We start from the raw sequence: 24049 nt of genomic DNA, 5'->3' as shown, positions 1-24049 counted from the left end.
CCGCAAAAACCGCGGTACCGTGCTCCCGCGGATCCCGCACGATAACCGCAAAAACTGGGATGAATTTGAATCCAAAAAATTTGAATTTAAACTCGCGCGGTTTTCGCGGCTTACCGCGTGGTAAGCCACGAAAACCGCGGTATCTATTTGCTGGAACAACACATGAGAACGGCGGTTACCGCGGCTTACCGCGCGGTTTTTAGCCGAAACCGTGGTTATCGCGAGGAAACCGCGGTTACCGCGAGGAGACTGCGAGTGTGATGTCAAATGCAAAAAAAACTTTAAAAAATCTAAAAAAATACATGAAAAATAGGAAAAATATTTTGTGACTACATTTATGACAATATGACATGTTATAGGAAAAACAAGAAAATTTTCACATGACATTTTCTAAATTCTTAATATTGCAACATACAAACATACACCGACATATCACCCTTCATCAAATAATTCACTCCAATAACAAGTAATAACAACCTCATTTTGATTGTTGCGTCACAACTTTACCTACTACCTATTATTACGAATAAAACTATTATATACGTACTAAGATGCACGTATAGTTTTTCTCTATACATATTTTCTATATATCCATCGTTGCATATTTGTATTTCAACATTATGTACCCTAGTGTCTAGTGTAAATTAATAATGACTCAACACAAAATATTCTTGACCATCTTCCTATGAAATATTACTTGCAATAGGCTATTTTTTAATTTTGTTTCCCAAAATACTCGTTTATGATTTTTAATTACGCTGGGAATACATTTTTCGTTAATTTCTTTGACAAAACTACACTATATATCAACATATACCACATATATTTTTTTCATTAAATTTCCTCAAAATTTTTAAATTCTTCTCAAATTTAAACTCGGTTACCGCAACTTACCGAAACCGTGAGCACGGTTACCGCGGTAACCGCCGCGATTTTCGCGGTTTTGCAAACCCTGGGTGGAAGGTTGCTAGGGTCTCTACTTTTGGGCTGGAGAGGAGTTTTTGGGCCGGAGAGGATGAAGCCTATGTACGCCGACACGTGGCGACAGATCCAAGGAAGATGGATTTGATCTGACGGCTGTAATTTCACGATGACGTGGCCTTTTAGAAATCCAACTTTGTGGGTGACTATATAGGAAGAGGGGATTTGGAATATTTCTATCACCTCTAAATTTATTTAGAAAATATGAGGGACCAGATTGTGAATGTAAGTAGTGTTCAACAACAAGTGCAATGAAATATTGGAGTAAGTAATTCCTTGAGGGCCTCTTCGGTTTGGAAAATTTTCAAAGCAGAATTAGAGGAATTGACCGAATTTTGCGAAGAGGCCCAAAAGTTGCACATAATTAGCTATGTGCTTTTTTTACAACGACATTTCGTTCTCTCTAATAAACTGTGATGTTCATGTGTTCCTTTGTGAGCATCACATGTTTGGTGTTTTGTCATAATTTCCTCGATCGAGTAAAAAATACACCTCCATTCAAAAAGACTTTATTTCAGAGTACATACATTGCCGGAGAATATCTCCAAGGCATAACTGTAAATGAAATCTTTTTTTTTAACAGAGATAGCAATATTAACACATAGATGGCGTTAGATGTGTTTGTCTCAACCCTCAAGAGCCGGGAACTTCTAGCCAGATAAAATATAGGACGTAATAACCATATTATTATACTATGCACATTTTTTATAAAGATAAAATTGGCAATGGTTAAACATACAGCTGGCACCAAAACTTTATGGTCCATTTTAAAATATAGAACAAAATTTGTTTTGTTAAGGAGTATGAGCTAAGACTACTAATATAATTTTTATGATACAAAATTAATATTCGATAGTACTATTTTATGATTATACTTTTGTGTTATGTAACTGATATATATATATATATATAAATATATATATATATATTTATCATAATAAAATAAAATACAACATATATTTTGAAATTGAGAGAGTATCATCTAATTTCATGTATGGTAATATGGTATAATGTCATGTAAATACTATATGTTATTATACCACATTATTAAGAGAGTTGAAAAGTTGAAATACTGCAGAACATTATATTAACACAAGAAAGATTTACTATGGCATTCCTAAATTATAGTGACGTGGATTAGTTTTATATACTAGTTATATGAAGAATAAGATTCCATTTGTAGAAATAGAAATATAGTTGTACTGCAAATACAATCCTACGTCAAATAGCCCAACTAATTGCGTGAAAATTTCAGTAGTTCTTCTAAATTATAGCTCAACAATAGTTGAAGCCGAATATACGCAAACTCTCTTAAACTAGTGAGTACCCCGGGCGTTAGCCCGGTACATTAAAAGCTGTTATCGTTAAAAAATTAATATACGATGGACTACTTATCTGATAATGTAATGATATTTAATTGATTAATTGTTATAAAATTAATAAGTTTCTCAAGAACTATTTGAAAGATGTTTTTTTAATATCCTAAGCAGTCCATGCACAGAGTTGTGGGAAAACTGGGGCCATCAGAATGGAGCTTATTGACTACCACTTCAGCAGATCAAAAATCAAATAAAGAAAAAGGAGAGGGCAGGCTGATGCTGATCCACTCACACTCTGCTCGCATATACCGGTGGAGCAATCCTGAACGTACAGAAAATCAGAGATACTTGCTGCTACTACCAAACGACTTGGCTAACAGCGAAAAACTGTAGCTCCTACAGGAACAGACGCACTCACTTGGTATACAAAAACTATGAGTTGGACGGCAAGGGAGCGGCGCCGGATGAAATCGGCAGGGCGGAGGGCAGCTGCGGCGGTGTCGCTGGGGAAGGGGAGATCGAAGCGACGGCGGCGCGGCAAGAGAGCAGCAGCGAATGAAGTCGGCAAGGCGGAGGGCAGCTGTGAGCCTGCGACGGCGTCGGCGCATTTTGCAGGAAAGAAAACGCTGAAGAAACAACGGTGCGACGTAGCGAGACTGGACCAACGGCAAGGATTTGCAGAGGCACGATCTCACGGCTGAGGTAAAAGAGGAACCGTAGATTCTACAGTAAACACTGCATGTGGCAGGCAATGCGACATGGTATACGAAAACTATAGTTCTTATTGATATGATATACTCGGCCTACACAATGTTATTGAAACTAGCGGCTCATTGCAATCTGTATCCTCTGCCTGCAGATGGCTATAATAACTGGAATTTAGAGTATCTTCTCACCGTTGGATTAAATTGATGGACCAGATCAAATGCTACGGTAATATACGGTACCCGACCGAAATCACTGTGGCTGCATATTTTAAAATTGTTCATGGCATTTTTTACCGCGCTCATCCGACTCATTGACATCAGTCCGAAGTAGCTGTTGCTGCTGATCTCTTGTAGGTACACAAAACAACACTGGACAAACAATAGATGCAGATATAGGCGTGGGTTCAATAGCCAACGTGGAAAATGTACCAGATGATTAACATATTATTAATAAATTATTAATTATATAAATATAAAAATATATTAATATAATTTTTTAAAAGTTTATTTTTTATAAAAAAATTCTCAAAACTCGCACTATTTAACCGTTTAAGAAGCGGACGTATGGAAAAGATAAAATTTGGCTTAGAAAACCGAAAGAGACGAAGAGAGGGATGAGGCATTTTTGGATGGATATATCAATCTCTAGGAGCATCACAGGGTACCCAAAAAAAATGATCATTATACAATAAATGATCTAATATGAGTTGTCTTTATACATTTTGAAAGTTTAAATATAGAGTTCATATTTATCTCTAACAACAAATAAATCGTAGGGAAACCCGATTGTAAACCCACTTGTAAACGAGTTTTGTTCCAATATTCAGGTGAGGTGTATCGGACGGAAAAAAAAAAGAAGGAAAACAAGAACTCGAAAGACGCGGCAGGACTAGCTGGTCCCCCACGGCCGAAGAAGTTTCCCGGCTCAGAAGATCCACTGGGCCCTCAATCCCTTTCCTCTCTTTTCGCTTTAATCGGGTCAGCTCCTGTCGTTTGATGCTTCCGGCGATCGCCGGAGAGAGAGAGAGGAACAGATGGACGACACGGCGATGAGCGCGAAGCCGAAGCGGGACTGGCCTCAGGTCCCTCCCAACTACGTCAGCCTCAGGGACCTCCAGGAGCTCCGGCGGAAGGAGAAGGAGCAGCAGGAGAGGGAGCGGCAACGGGGGGTGGAGGCCGTGCGGGGAGAAGGGGCAGCGGCGGCGACCCCGGCGCCTAAGGCGGAGGAGCGGAGGGGCTCGTCGGAGAAGCCGTGGGGCGGCGGCGGGGAGAGGAGCTACTACGGGGCGAAGAAGTGGGCGGCCGTGGCGCCGCCGACGCCGACGCGCGCAGATTGTGCGGCGAGGAAGGTGGGTGGGGATGTAGGCGTCGTGGATGTGGCGCACCGGGAAGATGCGCCGCGGCCGACACCGACGCGCGCGGGAGTTGCGGGGAGGAAGGTGGGTGGGGCGATGGAAGTTGAGGCTGTTGCGCAACGGGTGGCGCCGGGGCCGTCGCCGTCGCCGCAGTATGCCGCGAAGAAGATGGACGGGGCAACAGGAGTCTTGGCTGTGGCGCAACCGGAGGAGCCGCAGCCGCGCCGGCTCGGGGAGGATGAGGCGAGGAAGAGGGAGGGGCCGATAGGAGGCCGCGCCGTTAAGGGGGCCGACGAGACCGCGGCCAGTGCGTTCCAAGCGGGAGCCAAGCCGGATAGCAAGGGGAAGGGAAAGGTCGCCGCGAGCACGATAGAGCCAAGAGCACCGGCTGAGGCGGCCACCGTCTCGTCGCCCGGCGGCACGCCTGAGGAGGAGAGGAAGGGCAAGGTCAAGGGCAAGGCCTCGGGAGATCAGAGCACAGCACCGGCGACGAGCGGTGCACCACGCGAACCGACCGAGGCGGCCAGTGCATCATCCGGAGGCCGCGGCAAGCCGGCGATCCATCGCATCCGGAGGAAGGGCGGGGTTGGTCGGAGCTCAGTAACGGCCACGCCGGGCGACACATCTTGCGTCGTCGAGCAGCACAACAAGGGGAAGAAGAAAGCCTCGGGGGCCAGACACGCAGGTGCGGCGCCGGCTAGCGATTCGTCGGACATGAGCCTGCCGGCGCTGACCAGCAACTCGCCGGACGGGAAGAGTGTCCAGCCGGCATCGATCAACAATTCCCCGGACGGTACGAGCGCCCAGCAGTCCCCGGCAGCTGACTTCAGCAGCAGCCGGAGGAGCGGCGGCGCGCTCGGGAAGACCGGGGAGACGAAACCACCGGGGCTTGTAGGGGAGAAGCCACCGGCGATGGACTCCAAGGCGATCACAGCACGATTGATTACGGTCACCATGGGCTCAGCCAGGCTGCCGTCCATCCGCAGCCCAAGGCAGCAGCACGCCGGCGGGCAGCCCGGCGGCGTGTGGGTGCCCAAGGCGGTAGCTCCCGCACCATCGCGACATTTCCAATCGTTTAGGAAGAACAGTTAGGGCTTCTTTGGGCGCCGGATTCTTCCTGCTTCCCGCGGGATTTCCCCCTTTTGAATGGCGGGATTCTTCCTACTTACCGCGGGCTCCTCTGTAAAATTCATGAACAATTATTGTGAAAAATCCCCTTTTGAACCACCTGAATGGTGGAATCTCTGTAGGATTTTGTGAATATTTTTGTCTCTCCTTCGAATTGCAATCAAAATTAACTGGAATTTGGGACGAATTCCACCAGGTAATGATTTGTATTTTCGTATCGAGCCCAATATGCAAGTATGCTAACGATTCATTTGATGATCAGCAGGTTCCTAGTCTGGTCAAAATTGTGACGGGAGAGTAATGAAGATCAATCCAGTTGCTGACGAAGCGTTTATTTCCTGCTGTTCAAACTAGATCAGATCATCAGAGACGAAAAATCAAGGGAAAATTAATGGTGGAATCATCCCAACCCATAAATCCCTCCAAGTTGATGAAGCAATGCCATCCAAAACTCCAAATGAACATCCAAAATGCTTTGCAAGCAAGAACCAGTCAACCACCACAGCATCATGCTCAAGCTCCACATGATTGCATTGTCTTCTACCTCTCGTCACTCTATCCATATCAATGGCCTAAAATGAGGGGAAATATTTGCTGAGGCCGTAGGGCAGAGAGTAGAACTCCTCGCTTCTCGGATCATGCCTGTAAGACTTGAACTTCTCCCACCAATGGAAGCCCCTGTCCTTCCACACCAGGCCATCCCAGTAGGTGTGCGTGCAGTCCAGGAGATAGGCGAGGATGGCGGCCACTGTTGCTGGCGAGGAGAAGATCACATTGACAATGACATTGAACTGCAACAATGTTGTATAGTCAGAAACATTCAGGGAAAAAATGATCAAGACCAGAGATTCAGAGCTGGCTTGTGGTTGACGTACAGCGGGTGAATGGGTGTGCACTGGCCCGAAGACGTAGAACACCTCGTACTCCCTGAAGTACTGTGGAATTGACAGGCCCAAGAACAGGGAGATGCTGAGGATGAACTTGGTCCTCAGTGTATTGAGGTTGCAGTACTGAAGGAAGCAGAGCCCTGCGGCAGCTGTCTCAAGCAGAAATCAGATGTAAGGAAACCACACAAGGTTATGAGAACACCAAAATATTTGTTTTCGGTAGTGGAATTCATTCCAGTCAACTCTAGAATGAATGTTGATTGATGCCTTGAAATTGTTACGGATGTTGTCAATGAGGCTCACCTGAATAAGCAAAGAGAACGCAGTACAGTGCAGAGAAGATTGGCAATGGGATTGATGCAATGATTGCCCCAAATTTCCCTGTTGATTGTCAAGCATATCATTGTATCAGAATCAGATAACTGTGGAGTTAAGACGATGCAATTTGTGGACACTGCTGATAGATTCAGATGATGCGAAACCATACCGAACAGTGAGAAGAAGATCATGAACAATGCTGAGATCTTTATAACCCTTCTGCTTCCGACTCGCGTCAAGGCTAATAGACCTGAATTCTCACTTCTCAAACAACAAAGCCAAGTTATATTCATGCTTCAAAGTTTCAACTTTGAAGTTGGGAGTGCTACTTAAGGTTCTATAAGATCTAAGATAGCTGAGGGCATTACACTGAAGCTACTGTTCCTGTCAATGCACCACACATCCCATTCAGAATGGTAGATATGCCCTGAAATTATGCAAAATGCAGTGAATGTTCTTTCTGCAGAAACATTCAGCAAGATTCCTCTCCAAAAGAGAAGAAAAAATCAGTGGGAATAACTGGACATTTCTGTTGTTCAGTAATACCTGCCAGCCGACTCCACGGGCGAAAACTGAAGGCGGGCAGAACGTTGCCCCTGCGTATCTCGTTACCGCTATCAACGTGCCCGTAGACTGAAATCGAGCAGAATTCCTCATCAGAATTACAAGCAGAAACTTCATTCTTACAGACCCCGCAGTGTGTAATTCTGAACACATGTCTGCGATTAATTACTGAAGTTCATAATCTAAGAGGGGATATGCGTTAATGTGACGTTTTTGGACAATGCAACGGTAACAACATTCCTGTGATTGCCACCATCTTTCTGTTACTGTAAAGAGGGTTAATTAACTATTTGCCACTCTTAGATTTGGCTTTAATCGATATGAAAATGAAGTGACAAATATATAAAACCCAGTACTAGATAGGGCTAAACTTTTTAGCCCCATGTTACATCGGATGTTTGGACACTAATTTGAAGTATTAAACATAGACTAATAAAAAACTAATTTTATAAATAAGTGGTAATCCGCGAGACGGATTTTTTAAGCCTAATTAATCCATAATTAGAGCATGTTTACTGTAGCATTCCATATACTAATCATGGATTAATTATGCTCAATAGATTCGTCTCGCGAATTAGTCTAAAATTATGGATGTGTTTTATTAATAGTCTAGTTTACTATTTATAATAAATATCCAAACATTCAATGGGACAAGAGACTGAAAATAAATCCTTATCCTAAACATCACCTATATAATGGCAAAAAATCGAATGCCCAAACTGTGTAAAAAGAAGTGAAACTGGAGTGATGAAGCATGCCTACCTCGATCAGCGAGACGAAAGAAGCAGCTATCATGACGAAGCAGTCGTCGACGAAGAAGATGGGATACCCCCACTGGAACGGGTAAGGGAACCTGACCCTGCTCGTCGTCGTCGTCGTCGCAGAAGAACGCGAGCGAGCGAGCGAGCGATGGATGCGTGTAAGTGTCAGATATATATATATATATATATACGCTGGAGTCCGGAGAGATGTATAGCGAGCTAAACCGAGCACGAGAATTTCTTGAGTTCGCCGGCGAAGAGTTTTACCAGGGCGCGCCGCCGATGAGCCCCGAGCGGTCGGCGCGGCAGCTGAACTGCGTCACGATAGACCTCTCTCTGTACGCTCCAGCCGCCGTGAGGATCTCGGCGTAGATCCACACGACGAGCACCGTCACCAGCACGGCGCACCGCCCGAACAGGAAGCTCCCTCTCGCGAAGAAATGCGCTGCGTACTACAAGGCCAAAAAAAAAAAAACTTTTTTATAAGAACAGGACAGAAAAACAGCATATTTATAAATAAAAAATAATTTGTTAATAAAAATTTTATATAAGTATCCTTAGTGATAAAAAATTTCAATTTTGGCTATAAGCATAGAAGAAACGAAAAGGTGAGGTGAAATTTGTTTGTTCCCATGAAGTTGTAGGGTGATTAAAAAAGACAAACGAAATATTTGTAAATGAAAAATAATTTTACGAATAAAAAATTTATAGGTGTATTATTATCAATCTAAAAGCTAAATTTAACTAATAAACTTGGATAAGAAAATCCTAAAATTAATAATAATTTAAAGTTTAAAGTTTAAATTTTGGCTTGCGAGCCTAAACAGAAACGAAAAGGATACGTAATTACCTCAGTGAACAGCAGGAGCAGGATGAGCGCCGGGAGGCCAACCTCGATGCACTTGGCGACCTGCAGTCGAGCGTTTCAGATTCCGAACCACCATGGGAGAGGAGAGGGAGAGGAGCCGAAACGAGGAGGACGACGAGAACTCACTCCCGGGAAGGCGAAGTAGAAGAGGCCGAGCGCGGAGAGCGTCACGAACGGAACCGCCGCGAGGGGGCTCAAGAACCTGCCATGATCGATCGGCACCGTCATCAGCGCAACGCAGGAACAAGAAGCGGCGAGGAAAAATCAAATCAAATCAAATCGTCGCAGAGCAAGAGGAAGAGCAAGAACCTTATGAAGATCCTCCAGATTCCGAAGAACCCGATCACGGCCTGGAAGACGCCGGCGATGATCAGCGCGCCCTGCAGCGACCTCATCGTGTACACGAACCTCTGGATGGATGGATCGATCGGAGAGAGGCAGAACCATTCAGTGCTAGCTACTGTGTGGCGCCACGCCATTGATGGCGGCGATCGAGATGGGGGGAAGAGTTTAACCTCGAAGGGGTCGATGATGATGGCGAAGCGAGGGCTGAGGATGATGGCGACGGCCGGGTAGATGTAGGCGTAGGAGGCGCCCATGACGGCGGGGAGCCGCGTCCCGAAGTGCACCTGCAGCAGCGTGTTGATCCCGGCGAGGAAGAGGATGGTCTGCACCACAATCGCCTTCTCAACCTGCACCGACCGGGCACCCGCCGCTCGTCACAAAGCAAACGAAGAGCGTACGACGACGGAAGAAGGAAAGGGAGGAGGAGGAGCGGTGCTGACATGGCCGCCGCCCATGAGGGGCACGAGGATGGTGGCGACGATGACGGTGGTGCCGAGCATGACGAGGTAGTGCTGGAACGCCAACAGCACCGTCGTCACTGCACGCACGCACGCACACAGAGAGAGGAGTCCGGTCAGTCATCCATCGACGAAGGTGAGCAAAAGCTACGGGGGAAGAAGGGAGGAGGCACGGACGCCACGGCGGCGGGCTGGTGATGCAGAAGTCGACGCCGTCGTACTGCTCCCTGGGCGCGAACGCAACCAGCTCCTCCGCCTTCACGGGGGCCATGGCACCGCCACCGAGCTAGCCTACTGTCTCCTCCACCTCGGCAAGCAAGCTCACCCGCGCGAGAAGGCGGCGGCGGGTGGTCGACGACGGGAGAGAGCGGTGGAAGAGGAAAGGGGAAGGAGGTGGGGGGTTTTTGTAGCGAAGCGAAACGCAGGTCGCGCCGCGCCGCGAGCTCTCTCCCGCCGCGGCCCCTGCGTGCGTGCGTTTCGCGGAGACGCTCACACCGCGCACTGTACGTAGCATCGGTTTTTCTACTGCATTCTGGTCCAAAACCAGGTGTGCTTTACGATCGACACAGCCGCTTTTCAGCCCAATTATTTCCCTCCTCTTATAAGATCAAATTTGAATTTTCGGTAGATTTGGATTTTCTCGTATTTTATTTTTCAGCCATGCCTTTTAAATTACTAAAAGCACGTATATAAACATTTTATATGTAAATTATTTTTAATTTAGAAATATGTCGTTTGGGCCTTTTTCTTAAAAAAACCAACAATCACCCCCTTAATTTTTTAAAAAAGAAAAAAACAAATGGAAACGAAAATGATAAGGACGGAAATTTGAGGATATTACACCGGCTGGAACTTTCTTCTTTTTTAAGAAAAAAGTTGTTAGCTTGAGATAGAAGGGACGTATGTCACGGTTATGTTAAACGTATGTGTTTTGTATGTATCGTTAAAAAGGTTTGTTGTCGTAATTGGTAAGGCTTTCACGAGGGGCACACATACATTACCTATTGGACATAAAGGTTGCTGCGCACTCTTCTATTACAAGATTATAATGAGCTGGTATATATCGGGGTGTAGCGATTTGGCCATGGTTAGTTTTGGACGTTGTCGAAAAGGTCCTTTTAAGTGAGTAATGGTGAACCCATAAAATTTCGATTGTCCGTATGCGGAGATGATCATTTACATCGATGTACGTTAGTAAAATCGGACATCTACGACACTACGGCCGGTTGATGAGCCTACTTTTCTGATTTACCATTTTTAATTGCCTCTGAGATAGACATGCAAATTAGTTGTTTGGTATTCATTCCACATTTCCATTTTCCACCAACAATAGGGCGGTGTTTCAAAGTGGGGCTTGCCTTGAGTTTATTTTTTGATTTTCCACGGACACATGCATTTCTCTAAATGTTAAACAATAAGTTTTGTGAAAAACTATCTACGTAAAAGTTTGCATAAAAAAATCAAGAGTATTATTTTTTATACCTAGTTAGTACTTAATTAATTATATATAATGATCCGTCTCAATGTCTCATTTTACCTACCGCGGATAAGCTTCAGCTTGTTAAAGCGAACACTTCCTAGATAGGGTTTGTCTTGCCCGACAGATTACACAACCAAGGCAATCAAAATCAAATTGTGCTGTACTGGGGTAGTAACTTACTAGTATTATATATGACCGATAACTTTAGTCACGCTACATTGAATTTACTTGCTACTTGGGGAAAATAGTTTTTAGCATACGGGGTACTACACCCGTGTGCTTGTATGCCATGTAAATAGTCATTAAAAATATGAAAAAATTAACAAGATATATTAATATGAGTTATATCACTTCACAAACATGCAAGTTTAAATTAAACTTATACAAGTTGTAGCAAAAAAAAAAAACTGAAACTAACTATACACATATTCATAATTGTTTTTGTTATTTTTGCTACAACTTGTAGAAGATGAATTTAAACTTGCATGTTGGTGGAGTGATATAACTCATATTAAACTATATTGTTAAATTTTTCTATATTTTTAATGACTATTTAGATGACATGCAATTAATAGGTGTATATACACACATGTGCTAAAAAACTGCTTCCGCTACTTGGGTTACACACCTTTTACTGCTCGCAAATAAAAAGCGCTAGAATTGACTCAACGTCGCAAAGTAATTATACTCGTGTAGGAATGTCAACTAAAACTATTTCGTGATTTTTGGTAAATTTAGTACACAATAAACACTGATCACACTAACTAGTCGATGGTACAATAGCAATTTCTTCAAGTAAAAAAACACTAATCAATAGATACATTGATTTTGCTACCTGCTTATCGTCCAGAATATATATCCATGTATATCAACCCTTGTCATTTTCATTTATCATGTTCTAATTTTCTTCAATTCATCGTTGATAAAAACCGTTAACCCTGAGAACATCAGGGCCAATTAATTCAGTTGGACCAATCAAGCCAAGACATGGTTCAATTTGTAGGTTCTCCTGACTGAGCTTTTAGGTAGGAAAACCATGACACAAACAACACTGGGAGATGGGATCGATTCAGCTTCTTTCAGACAACATCGATCTCCTCCTTTTCCCTTTCCCTTTTCTCATGTTAGATGGGGTTGGCTAGCTAGCTTTGATCGGTTTTTGCACCCTAGCTAGCTACTCTATCTCACTTCAAATTCTCTCAACTCCCCGTCCGTCTCTCGGATCGTCCTTGTCGATCAGATCGAGCTTAATTCTCTCGCACGCCAACACCCCATGCAATGATATGATGCATGAATTCGGTGGTGGTCGTCGTCGCCGACGACTCATCGTCGTCACTCGTCAGCGACCTAGCTGGCTTCGTACGAACACCTTCATCTGAAATGCGATCGATCCATCGCCATTGCCAAATGTCAGCGCCGTTTGAATTAACGGGGGCGATCGTCTGTTTTTTTTTTCATGAAAAAAAGTCAAACGACATATTTATAAATAAAAAATAATTTATACATAAATTTTTTTTACCTGTTCTGATCGAGCTAAAAACAAAGCTGAAAATAAACCATAACAAAAACCTTTAAAATCAACTAGAAATTAAAATTTTAGTTTATAATAAAATATAAGCAGAAGAAAAAGAGACGCCGAATATATATCTCTACAATCTCGATCGAATTCTGCCTTTACAGGAACAGATGGATCAATCCGTGGGTCGACTGTTTACATGCTCGTTACTGCTGTGATGCAGAGTAATTGGCTTTTGGAGATTAGGAAAATGGTAGTTCTGGAGTTGCAGCGACCAGAGAGAGTTTTGTATCGGAGTTGTGTGGAAAAAAAAGCGTAGATGGTGAAGATAACAACATGACAAAACCAAACTGACCGATGCAGGCACAGTGTCGCATGCCACTTTGCCACCATTTTGGTAGAGGTAGTTCAGTTTGATGTTCAGGATTAGGTAGATGGATGGATGCTTGCCAAGCTAGGATATATGACCGTCACTCGTCGGTCACATTTCTCTTTGTCTTTGAACATGGTATAAGAAAAATTAATTAAGCTAAAATAAGAAAAATGTAGCCAAATTCTATGGATAAGAAAATTATATTTTTGAGTTAATCATAGCACCTATATATAAGGCACCTCTGATTAGAATGGTCTGAGAATAAGATATAGTTAAATAAACTACCATGCATGCTCATTTTGACCGTACCTATGTGGAACAGCGTAAGAGTGATATAGTTAGCGGCTGTTTGGATACATGATTTTTTTAGTCCCTTATTATATCGGATGTTTGGACGTTAATTTAATTAGGAGTATTAAATATAGACTGATAACAAAACTAATTACATAAATAAAGACTATTTCATTAGACAGATTTATTAAGCCTAATTAAGCTACGATTAGCAAATGTTTACTATAGCATCACATTCGCTAATCATGGACTAATTAGGCTTAATAGATTCGTCTCGCGAAATAGTCTAGGGCATACGGTGAGTTTTATTAATAATCTATATTTAATATTTCTAATTAGTGTCTGAACATTCGATGTGACATGGACTAAAAAACTAAGAGGATCCAAACGACCCTTAACTGGATAGGCACGTTAATCATAATATTAATTTTTTTGTGCAGGTCGAGATAATATTAGAACTAAAATCGCAATACATGGTGACAACGAAAAATTAAATATTTGTTTTTATGCCAGGGGAACAAATGCAAGCTATACATGCATGTTTATACGTGGAGTGAATATTAAACTTAAGCTTAAGCTAAAATGCTAGCCCAAAGAAGAAGCCCATGCAGAGGAAAGTTGCAACTTCGCACTCGGCCCAATTCGATTAGGCCTCAGACCATAATGCAAATCCAGCGACTTCTACGTGACTGCAAATATAACTGAGTATGCGTATACTACTCGGAGTTCAATTTATTATTTTTATTATGTATTGTAGAAGTTATATTTGAACTTGCATATTTATATAGTAATATATCTTATATTAATCTATCTTTATAATTTTTTTTCATTCTTTTACAATTATTTAGATAGCATGCATTAGACGAGAGGACGTCCCCTCGAGGGTTTAGAATACTTTCCCCCTAAATCAGAGGGATCAACTCATCCCAGGGGTCGATTGGTTGTGATATATTTTTTTTGTCAGGAATACGCAAAAGATTTAATGGTGAATTGTGTATTCCATTTATTAATTGTGAAATATTAATTCCATTTATTAAATTTGCGTTAAATATATTACCTATATAAATATACATAAAAATTAATTTAGTTTATTCACATATAATCCTACTACCTCGTAATTTTATTTGAGAGATGAGAGGTAACCTCACCAACTCATTGTAGAAAGGTAATCACATTTAGCCGTCTCATATCCATCTCTTGAACCAAACATGCGACAGTTCCACTTTATTTCATCTTATCTCTCCAATCAAATAGAAAATAGGATCCAATCCATCTCTCTAACTAAATAGAAGACGCTAAAGAGATAACATTAAAAATTAATTAAAGTCATCAGGGGATATATTTGATAAGCCATTGTCTCTGGAAATGAAAATAGATCGAAGAAAGCATGTGTTGAATCAGATGAGGATTACGAATTGGATTGCAAATTAAACAAATTGCGAGACAGGCAGGATGCACAGCCCGGGCCGACCGGTACGGGTTGAACGCTAGGGCATCTCCGATGCAGAGTGTTTAATGAGCTGCTCAACAACATAATTGAGTTAAACACTATATTTAAGAGTTATTTAAGTATAGTGTTTAGTTTAATTATGGTATTAAATATCTTACTAAGCACTCTATATGGGAAGGTACCCGGTGCCCATCGCTGTTGTGAAGGGAATCCCGTATACGTGCAGCAAGCAGACAGACGTATGTAGCCAACTGCAACTCTCTTTCAATCTTTCTGAATTCGGATGAAGCATGTATGCAGTAGGCTATGGGAGCGGATTTTCATTGGTCGATTGAATATTCACACCTTTCTTGTATGACATCTAATTAATCATAGAAAATTAAAAAGAATGATAAGATAGTTTTATATGAGGTATATCATTTCACGGAAATGCAACTTCAGATTCAATTAATACAAGTGGTAACAAAAGAAAAACAAATTAAACTGAAACTAGTATGCACACTTTTAGGGCATCTTCGTTTCACAGGAATTTTACAGGAATTTCAGAGAAAACAGTTTAATTTCCTTAGTTTTTCTGTAAAAATTCTTTAAAACAAAGAGACCCTTAAATTTGTTAAGTTTATTATAATTTGTAGAAGTTGAATTTGAACTTGTATGCTTGTTAAGTAATATATCTCATATTATTTTTTAGAGAAGGGTATTATATCCGGTTGGACATATACAACCTTTTTTAATTCAGGTTTAGCCCAAAACTCAAGTTACAACCATTAGACTACCACTAGACTACATGTTATTTCACATATATCTCATATTAATCTAGGTGGTATTCAATAAAAAAAGTAGATATAATCGATTGATGAAAGTACTTTCTTTAGGTATGTCCCGATACTCTGTTAGAAATGGTAAAATTGCCCATGTTTCTGGGAAGCAGTTTTTAGCACACCGGTGTATATATACCTGTTGCTTGTATGTCATCTAATAATTATCAAAAATTATGAAAAAAATTTAACAAGATAGTTTAATATGAGTTATATCACTCCAGCAACATGCAAGTTTAAATTCAACTTCTACAAGTTGTAGCAAAAATAACAAAAACAATTATGAATATGCGTATACTTAGTTTCAATTTTATTTGTTTTTTGCTACAACTCGTAGAAGTTGAATTTAAGTTTGCATGTTTGTGGAGTGATATAAATCATATTAATCTATCTTATTATTTTTTTCATATTTTTTATGACTATTTAAATAGCATGCAAGCACACCCGTGTGCTAAAAACTGTTTCTCCCTGTTTCTGTCTAAGAGAACTTTTGCACTCGTACCTGCCCAGTCTCTGTTCCTTAGCAGCCTCCTCGGTCTGGGGCCTTGACTGCTGACCCTGAGGTATTTTGTTGATCGCATTCCAGAGGATGGTTTTTCGAGTTTCTACGCCACCAATCTTCCTTCTCATGTCATGTTTGAATTGTTAATTTTCTCACGTGTGCAAAAGTAACAACTCAGCATGCACTGTGCATGCATGGCTCTATGCAATGCGTGCTGATCCCCTATATAAAGGGCTCCAAAGCTAGCTCTCATCATCGCTCATCACAAAAGCAAAGCAGCAAAACAAGGGTAGCTTCCTCGTCACTGTCATAGTGCCACTGCATTCTGATCAATCTCAACATTAACCTGAGATCGACGAAGCAGTAATCGATCTGCTGGTAATTCGATAGCAACAATGGAGTGCAGCTTAAAAACCCTAGCAGCTGGGCTGGTGGTGTTCGTCGTGCTGCTCCTGCAGCAGGCGCCCGTGTTAGTACTGGCAACCGACGCCGACCCTCTCCAGGACTTCTGCGTCGCCGACCTCGGCAGCGAGGTGACGGTGAACGGGCACGCGTGCAAGCCCGCCTCGGCGGCCGGCGACGAGTTCCTCTTCTCCAACAAGATCGCCACGGGCGGCGACGTGAACGCCAACCCGAACGGCTCCAACGTCACGGAGCTCGACGTGGCTGAGTGGCCTGGGGTGAACACGCTCGGCGTGTCCATGAACCGCGTCGACTTCGCCCCCGGCGGAACCAACCCGCCGCACGTCCACCCGCGCGCCACCGAGATCGGCGTCGTGCTCCGCGGCGAGCTCCTCGTCGGCATCATCGGCAGCCTCGACAGCGGCAACAGGCTGTACTCCAAGGTGGTCCGCGCCGGCGAGACGTTCGTCATCCCGCGGGGGCTGATGCACTTCCAGTTCAACGTCGGGAAGACGGAGGCCACCATGGTCGTCTCCTTCAACAGCCAGAACCCCGGCATCGTGTTCGTGCCGCTGACGTTGTTCGGCTCCAACCCGCCCATCCCAACGCCGGTGCTCGTCAAGGCGCTCCGGGTGGACGCCGGCGTCGTTGAGCTGCTCAAGTCCAAGTTCACCGGAGGATACTGACCGGCCGGAGAGCACTAGCTTCCACGGTGATCTCTGCTGGTACCATTTCTACGTACCAGTAATTAAACTACGGCTGTGTAGCTGGCTAGCTGCATGCATGCCATTGTGTTGAATAATTAAGCGTGGCCTTGTACGTAGAAGCTAGGTCACCGATGCAAATCGAATATGTACTACGTTCTGTTCTTGCTTTTCACCTTAACTATGATCGACGAAATAAATGTGATTTTATCGAGTATGTTCAATTATCCTTTCATTGTTTTCAGATTTCATTAATTCTCGATACTTAGTCACGGTACGGTGCATCTAAACATATTTCAGAGTCTCGTCATCTTTGGGCTTTATGTTTTAACCAACATCTTTCTGGTTTGTAGTTTCTTTTGAAGCAAATGCCAATTTATCTATTATCTGAAAAAAATAGCCCATGTGTTAAAATGTTTTATATGTCAGGATACGGGTGTAGAGAAAACAAGCCACCGTCCGTAGGACGATTATTCAGAAGTACGTGGATAAGTTGGCATTCAGGCAACAAATCTGTATACTCACTCTCAGAAATAAGTATTGGTTTTGAAAAACATGTAGTCAATGCATTTAGCATTGACAATCAATCAATGTTGTTTTCAAAAATAATTTAAAATACTGTAATTTTTCTACATTTCTCATATAATCTTTATAAGTTTAATTCTAGTTATTTTATAAATATCATTCTTAAATCTCATTCCCTACTTTCATTCACAAATATTTCATAAATATCATGTAATTAATTACCATTGTTTAAACTACAAATTTGCAACACCTATATTTGATATGATCCACCTAATCAACGCACGGATCCTTTTGTTTACTGTGGAAGCAGAGTTGGAATACCCAATAAGTAATTGAGGTATGCATTTTAAGTTTAAACTTATAAATTATACATTAAATACTTTGGTTGTTAACTTATGCTGAAAGTTATATGAAAACTTTATTTCTATGTTCTAAGGACAACGTTTATTTATTATAGTTCAAAATTGAAACTAGAGGTTACAATATTATATTTAGAAAACATCGTAAGCATTCTATTTTTACTTTCATAATCGAACTAATATGTATAACTTCGCACTTACAAATATTTACACTAAAGTACGTCGTTGATTAGATTTCTGACAAGAGTATCATTTACACCTAAGGTTCTTCGTGTCATAGGCGATCCATGTACTAGCTGAGGGGGTCTGGATCATTTGCATTACTGCAAACTGTTTATATGAGTGAAACAGTGAAAAAAATCATGAATAGTGCCGGAGTACTCCATCTGTAGTGTTGTTAAAGTATTATTCGCTCATGTAGCAATTAATGTTCGTAGTAACAAATCTGATCCTTTTGTTTTGATTCAACAGTAAAAAATACCCCAAGTGCTAGCTATATATTGTACCCCTCTACAGTAGCTAAAAGGATTCCAATCCTAACAGAATCTGAATCATCTACGTTACACTGTAAATATGTGTGTGTTGTTTATGTCAGAAGAACAGCGAAAAGATTACCGCAGTAGCTCGTCAATCTGCATGGTCCTATCTGTCTAGGGGCAACACGCTCTACCAATCCTAACATATATACCCAACTTTTTTACCAGAAAATCAAGGCAATAGTGCAATACGCATGACCTTATACATGTTCTCTCCATTTTTAATAAATAACACCCTTGAATACAGATGTTTGGTCCCTTATCTTATTTGTAACATTTACTTGAGCATCATTTATTTTACTGTGACTTACTTTGTTTGTTAAAGAACGTGATGATGATAAGGAGCTTATTGTCGAAGCATGTCGTATTTTAGAGACTAAATTTTCGTCAGCTATGGATGTAGATTTAGTAATAGGTTGTCTTTTTAAGTGTGTTTCTCCTTATTGGTAAGCATTATCCTATATGTTTATGTTTGGTGCTTCGTTTTGCCTTTTGTCATCTCTAAACTTTGTAGTGTTGCTAAATAGAGATGGCAATTTCCCCCATGGATCAGGGAATATTTTGGCCCTGCAGGGATTCAAGGCTGGGTCTAGGTTTATACCCTCGAAGACCCAACAGGTTTATTACACTTTAAAATATAGTAAATTGAAGGTCCAAAAGACTAAAAGCCCAATAAAAATCTACACAAACCCTAGCTGGCAGTTGCACTCTCTCTTCCTCACTCTCACACACTCTCTCTCATGACCAGTCACTAGGTGAGGCGACGGGGCGGCCCGGCGGGGTGGTGAGCCAGTGACCGCTATCTTCACTTCCCTCTCCGACGGTGAGTTCCTCTTTCTTTTCTTTCTGTGCATTATTTGTCTAGGGCACCGGGGCCCGTCCAGGTCCAAGGATCCGTCGAGGTCGAGGCCAGGGAAGAATTTTATCCCATTTTCGATTTCGGGGCTGGGGTCGGGGAGAAGTTCAGGTGGGGCTGGCACTGTTCTTGCACAACCCGGCAACGACCTGCCCCGTTGTCAATCATATTTCTAGACGTGTAGTCTAAATGTTTGTAATAAGTGACTGCTGCTTTTACCAGACTAGATGTTTTCATCCATTATAAAAAAATGTTAAATAAACTTTAAGTATGACATATAGTTTTTTATTTTTGTATTTTTAATAAAATGAATCAGCAAACATCATTTCAAAATTCAACATATTCGTCTACTTTAAAAACAAATAAGTATTTATGTTATATTTATATTTCCTAGCTAGTTTCTGTTTAGCTCCTGGTAAATTATGGAAAGCTTAATGCATATACGTCCAAGTACACTAAACCGATCGAGCTCTAGCTAAACAGGGAGACTATTTAGAAGAATAGTTTTCAAACAAGAACCAAAATTATTGCTGGCTGCATATGTACCTGCATATTTCATACTTTGAAAAGTAATCAAAACCCAACAGCCACCAATAATCCGTCTCTGCCCAGCAGGTGTTTCTTGCCAGGTTATCTCGCTCAAACTCTGGATGGCAGAAATTGGCGGTTTCTGCTTGGCGGGAATGGCCACTCGGCTGCTTGTCGACCCCAGATTAAACAAATTTAATTAGATGTGAGAAGCTTGACCGATTTGTAGATAATGTTGAAAATTAAAAGTTAAGCGTCAAAATTTATGCAATTTGACTATTTTTAGAAGTAATTATGAAAATGGAGAGGTTCCAAAACTTATTTAAAAAAATATATTGGTTTGCTCCATGCCACCCTTTTAAGCGCGTAGGTCATTCATCTTCACGGCAGGGCTCACTATAGACCTTTGCTGACTAAGTACAACCCATCTTAATTTCCTAACGCGAAGATGACTAGATGAAGGATCTCCTCTTCGTTGGAGGTGCCGCGGAGCAAACAGTCAATTTTATAAAATAGTTCTTTTAACCGGTCTATTTTTGTAATTTATTCTTGGAAAAGGTCCAATACTGCAAAAACCGGAGCTAACCAGGGTTTTGTGTCATTGCTTAATTTGTAGGCATTTATTTTATAAAATAAGTATTCTCCATAGATGAAATAGTCCAATATTAGGCTGTACGTGTTCTTTTAGTGATAAACAATAAAAAATTATATAATTTCTCAAATAGTTATCTAATGGTATAAATGATGAAACTAACTATAATATATATTAAAATCTATTCTAAAAATAAAAGATGAAGAACTCTTATGTAGAAACTTTTTATAAAAATATACTATTTAACAATTTAGAAAATGTGCGAGCAAAAATTGAGAAAAAAATGAGAATAAGTTGCGTAAAAGAACGCAACTTTCTGAATGATTTCTTTTAATATGATACCCTGCATGGGTTTTGCTCATCCATTTCTTTTAATACTCCCTCTGATTTTTAACTGTTTGACACGGTTAAATTTTGAACATTTGTTAATGTACTAGTCTTATTTAAGTTCTTTTTATCAAAATTATAATTCATGCTTAAAGTTTCTTTAATAATATTTAAATCATAATAAAATAAATATAATTGTATACTTTTTAAGAAGATGAATGCTGACATATGCACGGTCATCTTTTGGCATTTTCTTTTAATAAAATAATTTATAAATAAAATTTTATAAATTTGTTTTAAGCGATCCAAAAATAATATTGAAAAATAAAATACAATAAAACAATTCCATAATCAACTTTAAAATTAAGGTTAAAAAAATAAAGAATTGGTTTATAAGCGTAAGAAGGAGCAAAAGGATGACGCTCATATATTCAAAGGTCAACAAAAATTAAACATAAAAAAGAGAGGAAATAGTTCAATATTAGCTGTAGCAGAAATTTTAGAGGAATTTCTTTGTGTGCCCCTCAAATTTTAGTAGATCCCTTTTATTCTTCTAAGTGATGATCCCTTATATATCTCTAAATTTTGTTTTGATCCTTTTTTACCCCTTCTATCCGTCAAATGCTAGTTGACCATTTATTAGGTGCAAAAGAAAAACTGTTTTGCCTTTTGCACGCAAAACAAAAGAATAAATTTGGAAAATCTACTGTTAAAATATAGAACTTTGTTGTGTAACCAATATTCATAAGTTTTAATGGGTTTATATTATTCGGATAAAATTAATATATATGCAAAAGTGTTTGTGTAGCATTTTCCCCCTATGACAAAAATAATGATTAGACTTCTATATTGCATTTAGATTGTATATATAACATGTCACAAATATGTTTTTTTATAGTAACCCAAAAATATATTCTAAATATATATTTTAATTAACAAATAAATAATCATTAAAACTGTTGCTATCATTATCTAAAAGATAAATGTTGTTATGAACAATACTACATACAACGAACTCATGAATATAATAGTCTTATACATCAGTTTAACACTTCCAGCAATGTACTTGAAAAATTTTCATTAGTTTAACACTTCCAACGACATATTTTTTATATATTTATTCTTAGCGATCATATAAGCCAAGGTTGAAAAAATAAAATACAATAAAAAAAATTCTAAAATCAACTCTAAATTTAAAATTATAAATTCAAATATCCTGTTATAAATATAAGCATAAGCGAAAAAAGATAACAACGAAACTATACTATCACGGTATATAGGATCCGTCTAATCATCATCTTCTTTCTCATAGCACCAAAGTCCAAACTAGTATATATAGAACTTTAGATATAGATAAATATAGATAGATTTCGCTTTAGTTTAAGTGAGAAATTTCACCGAGAATTTTGTTATGTGCGAATGCCACTCTTTATTGATCATGACACATCATTATATGGTGCCTTTCGGATACCGAAATTACATAGCAAAGGATATTATCACAATAGTTTTCGCAAGAATATGAGCCGCTCTGACTTTTGACACACGATTAACATGATTTGAACTAACAGAAGAGAGATTTGCCTCTTACATGCAACGAGAGTCTGATACCCTGACCTCTTCCACTCCATCATTTCATCACTGTTTTTCTTAAATTTAAAGTTGATTTTATGATTTTTTATTAAAATTTATTTTTCATCATTGGCTTTTAGGTAGGTCACTAAGAATACTTATATAACAGTTTATTACAAATTATTTTTTAAAAAATATGTCGTTTAACTTTTTTTTTATCAAAAAGCCAAACAATTATTCCTTTTCAGCAAACAACGAAGATAAACTTAACATTGCTCACTAATAAGTCCGTTGAGATACAAGTAACTGAATAAACCATCTGCTTAATTAGGTAAGGATTACAGATTGATTGGCAAATGAACCAAGCAACAAGAAACGTAACCAACTTCAACTAACTCACTCAAATTCTCTCTTCCTGATCCGGTTTTTAGACGGAAGATTATTTCGCTCATGCAGTTTTTGGAAGACAGCCTAAAGATAACAAGGTTAATCTCATCAAAAAAAAAGAAAGAATAAATTTTGCACAAAATGAAATTGTGTTGGTGGGGATTGCTGCCTGCTTGATAGCTTCCCATCCTTGTTTATCTTCTCCTACCACCTATTTGGCGATTTTACATGACAAACCACATTAAGATGGGAATTTTCGCCTAGAGGTGATTGTTTATCTTTTTTCATGAAAAATAGTTAACTACTGCATACTCAACTATCCTTTTTTATATATGTATTATTAGTTATCTAGAAATCAAGACTGAAAAATAAACTATAATGAAAAAACTCTAAAAATAACTCTAAATTTAAGGTTAAAAATTTAAATTTGGACATAAACATAAGCAGAAACGAAAAGATGTAATAGATGTCTACTGCATACTCAACTATCCTCTTTCTAGAAGATTTCACCAGAAAAATTTACAAAGCCGACTTGGCAGCGGCAGAGTCCAGTCAGTCAGCTCATCTGACCAAGAGGTGGATCCACTACTAGCTGACCCCAAGCAGCGTGCAATGGACAACAGGTACCACGCAGGTGGTGACGACAAGCAGGATATAAACAAACATATTTGCTTCGGTCCAACAAAATATACTTAAGATACCAAATTATTTATGATCGTTAGATCTAACAGTATACATACTACTCAGCTAGATCTAATGGTGAAAAACGATTTGATACCTCAAGGTACCGGTACCTACCCCAAGATACTTTTTTGTTGGACCGAAACAAATCTTATAAATAAATGTAAGTAAGACCAAAAAATCTTACAAATATGGATCGGAGCACGAAATTTTCTTATAAAATTCATGCAAACGCCTGAGGTGACATGCTCGGAGTAAATCTAGATTTCTTGTAAACTACCATCTTGTTAAATCAAATGGTTTTGTTTGTAAGAGTTTTCTAAAGAAAATTTAGTGCATGATTAATTCCGAATGTTTGAGGTATTGTATCTTTCAAAACTAAATCTAAAGAGTTTAATGGTAAACCTCTTGACAGTTTTAAGACAAATTCTTAATCTAATCAACGCCGGCAAGAATAGAATA

General features: G+C 40.1%; 3 protein-coding genes across 3 annotated transcripts; 2 read left to right on the top strand and 1 right to left on the bottom strand.

Moving 5' to 3' along the window:
• Positions 1–3965: 3965 nt before the first annotated feature.
• Positions 3966–5799, top strand: LOC102704233 (collagen alpha-2(I) chain-like). Its single transcript, XM_006651654.3, has one exon. The coding sequence runs from the start codon at positions 4042–4044 to the stop codon at positions 5452–5454; it is 1413 nt and encodes a 470-aa protein (XP_006651717.1). The 5' UTR covers positions 3966–4041; the 3' UTR covers positions 5455–5799.
• LOC102719366 (nucleobase-ascorbate transporter LPE1-like) lies at positions 5787–9977 on the bottom strand. Its single transcript, XM_006650369.3, has 14 exons — positions 9869–9977; positions 9674–9771; positions 9404–9580; positions 9198–9298; positions 9015–9090; positions 8871–8930; positions 8288–8472; positions 8022–8118; positions 7242–7328; positions 7064–7122; positions 6865–6956; positions 6681–6758; positions 6366–6526; positions 5787–6281 (listed from the first exon to the last, which is right to left on the bottom strand). Exons 1-14 carry the CDS (start codon positions 9960–9962, stop codon positions 6063–6065), a joined length of 1584 nt encoding a protein of 527 aa, XP_006650432.2. The 5' UTR covers positions 9963–9977; the 3' UTR covers positions 5787–6062.
• Positions 9978–16512: 6535 nt separating this feature from the next.
• LOC102719091 (germin-like protein 3-6) lies at positions 16513–17406 on the top strand. The gene has a single exon (XM_006650368.3). It carries the CDS (start codon positions 16517–16519, stop codon positions 17207–17209), a length of 693 nt encoding a protein of 230 aa, XP_006650431.2. The 5' UTR covers positions 16513–16516; the 3' UTR covers positions 17210–17406.
• The last annotated feature ends 6643 nt before the right edge of the window (positions 17407–24049 follow it).

This window comes from Oryza brachyantha, chromosome 3, assembly GCF_000231095.2.
Source record: "Oryza brachyantha chromosome 3, ObraRS2, whole genome shotgun sequence".
In the NCBI taxonomy this organism is placed as follows: domain Eukaryota; kingdom Viridiplantae; phylum Streptophyta; class Magnoliopsida; order Poales; family Poaceae; genus Oryza; species Oryza brachyantha.
Note: the sequence above shows the minus strand (reverse complement) of the source record. Positions and strands in the feature narration are given on the sequence as shown.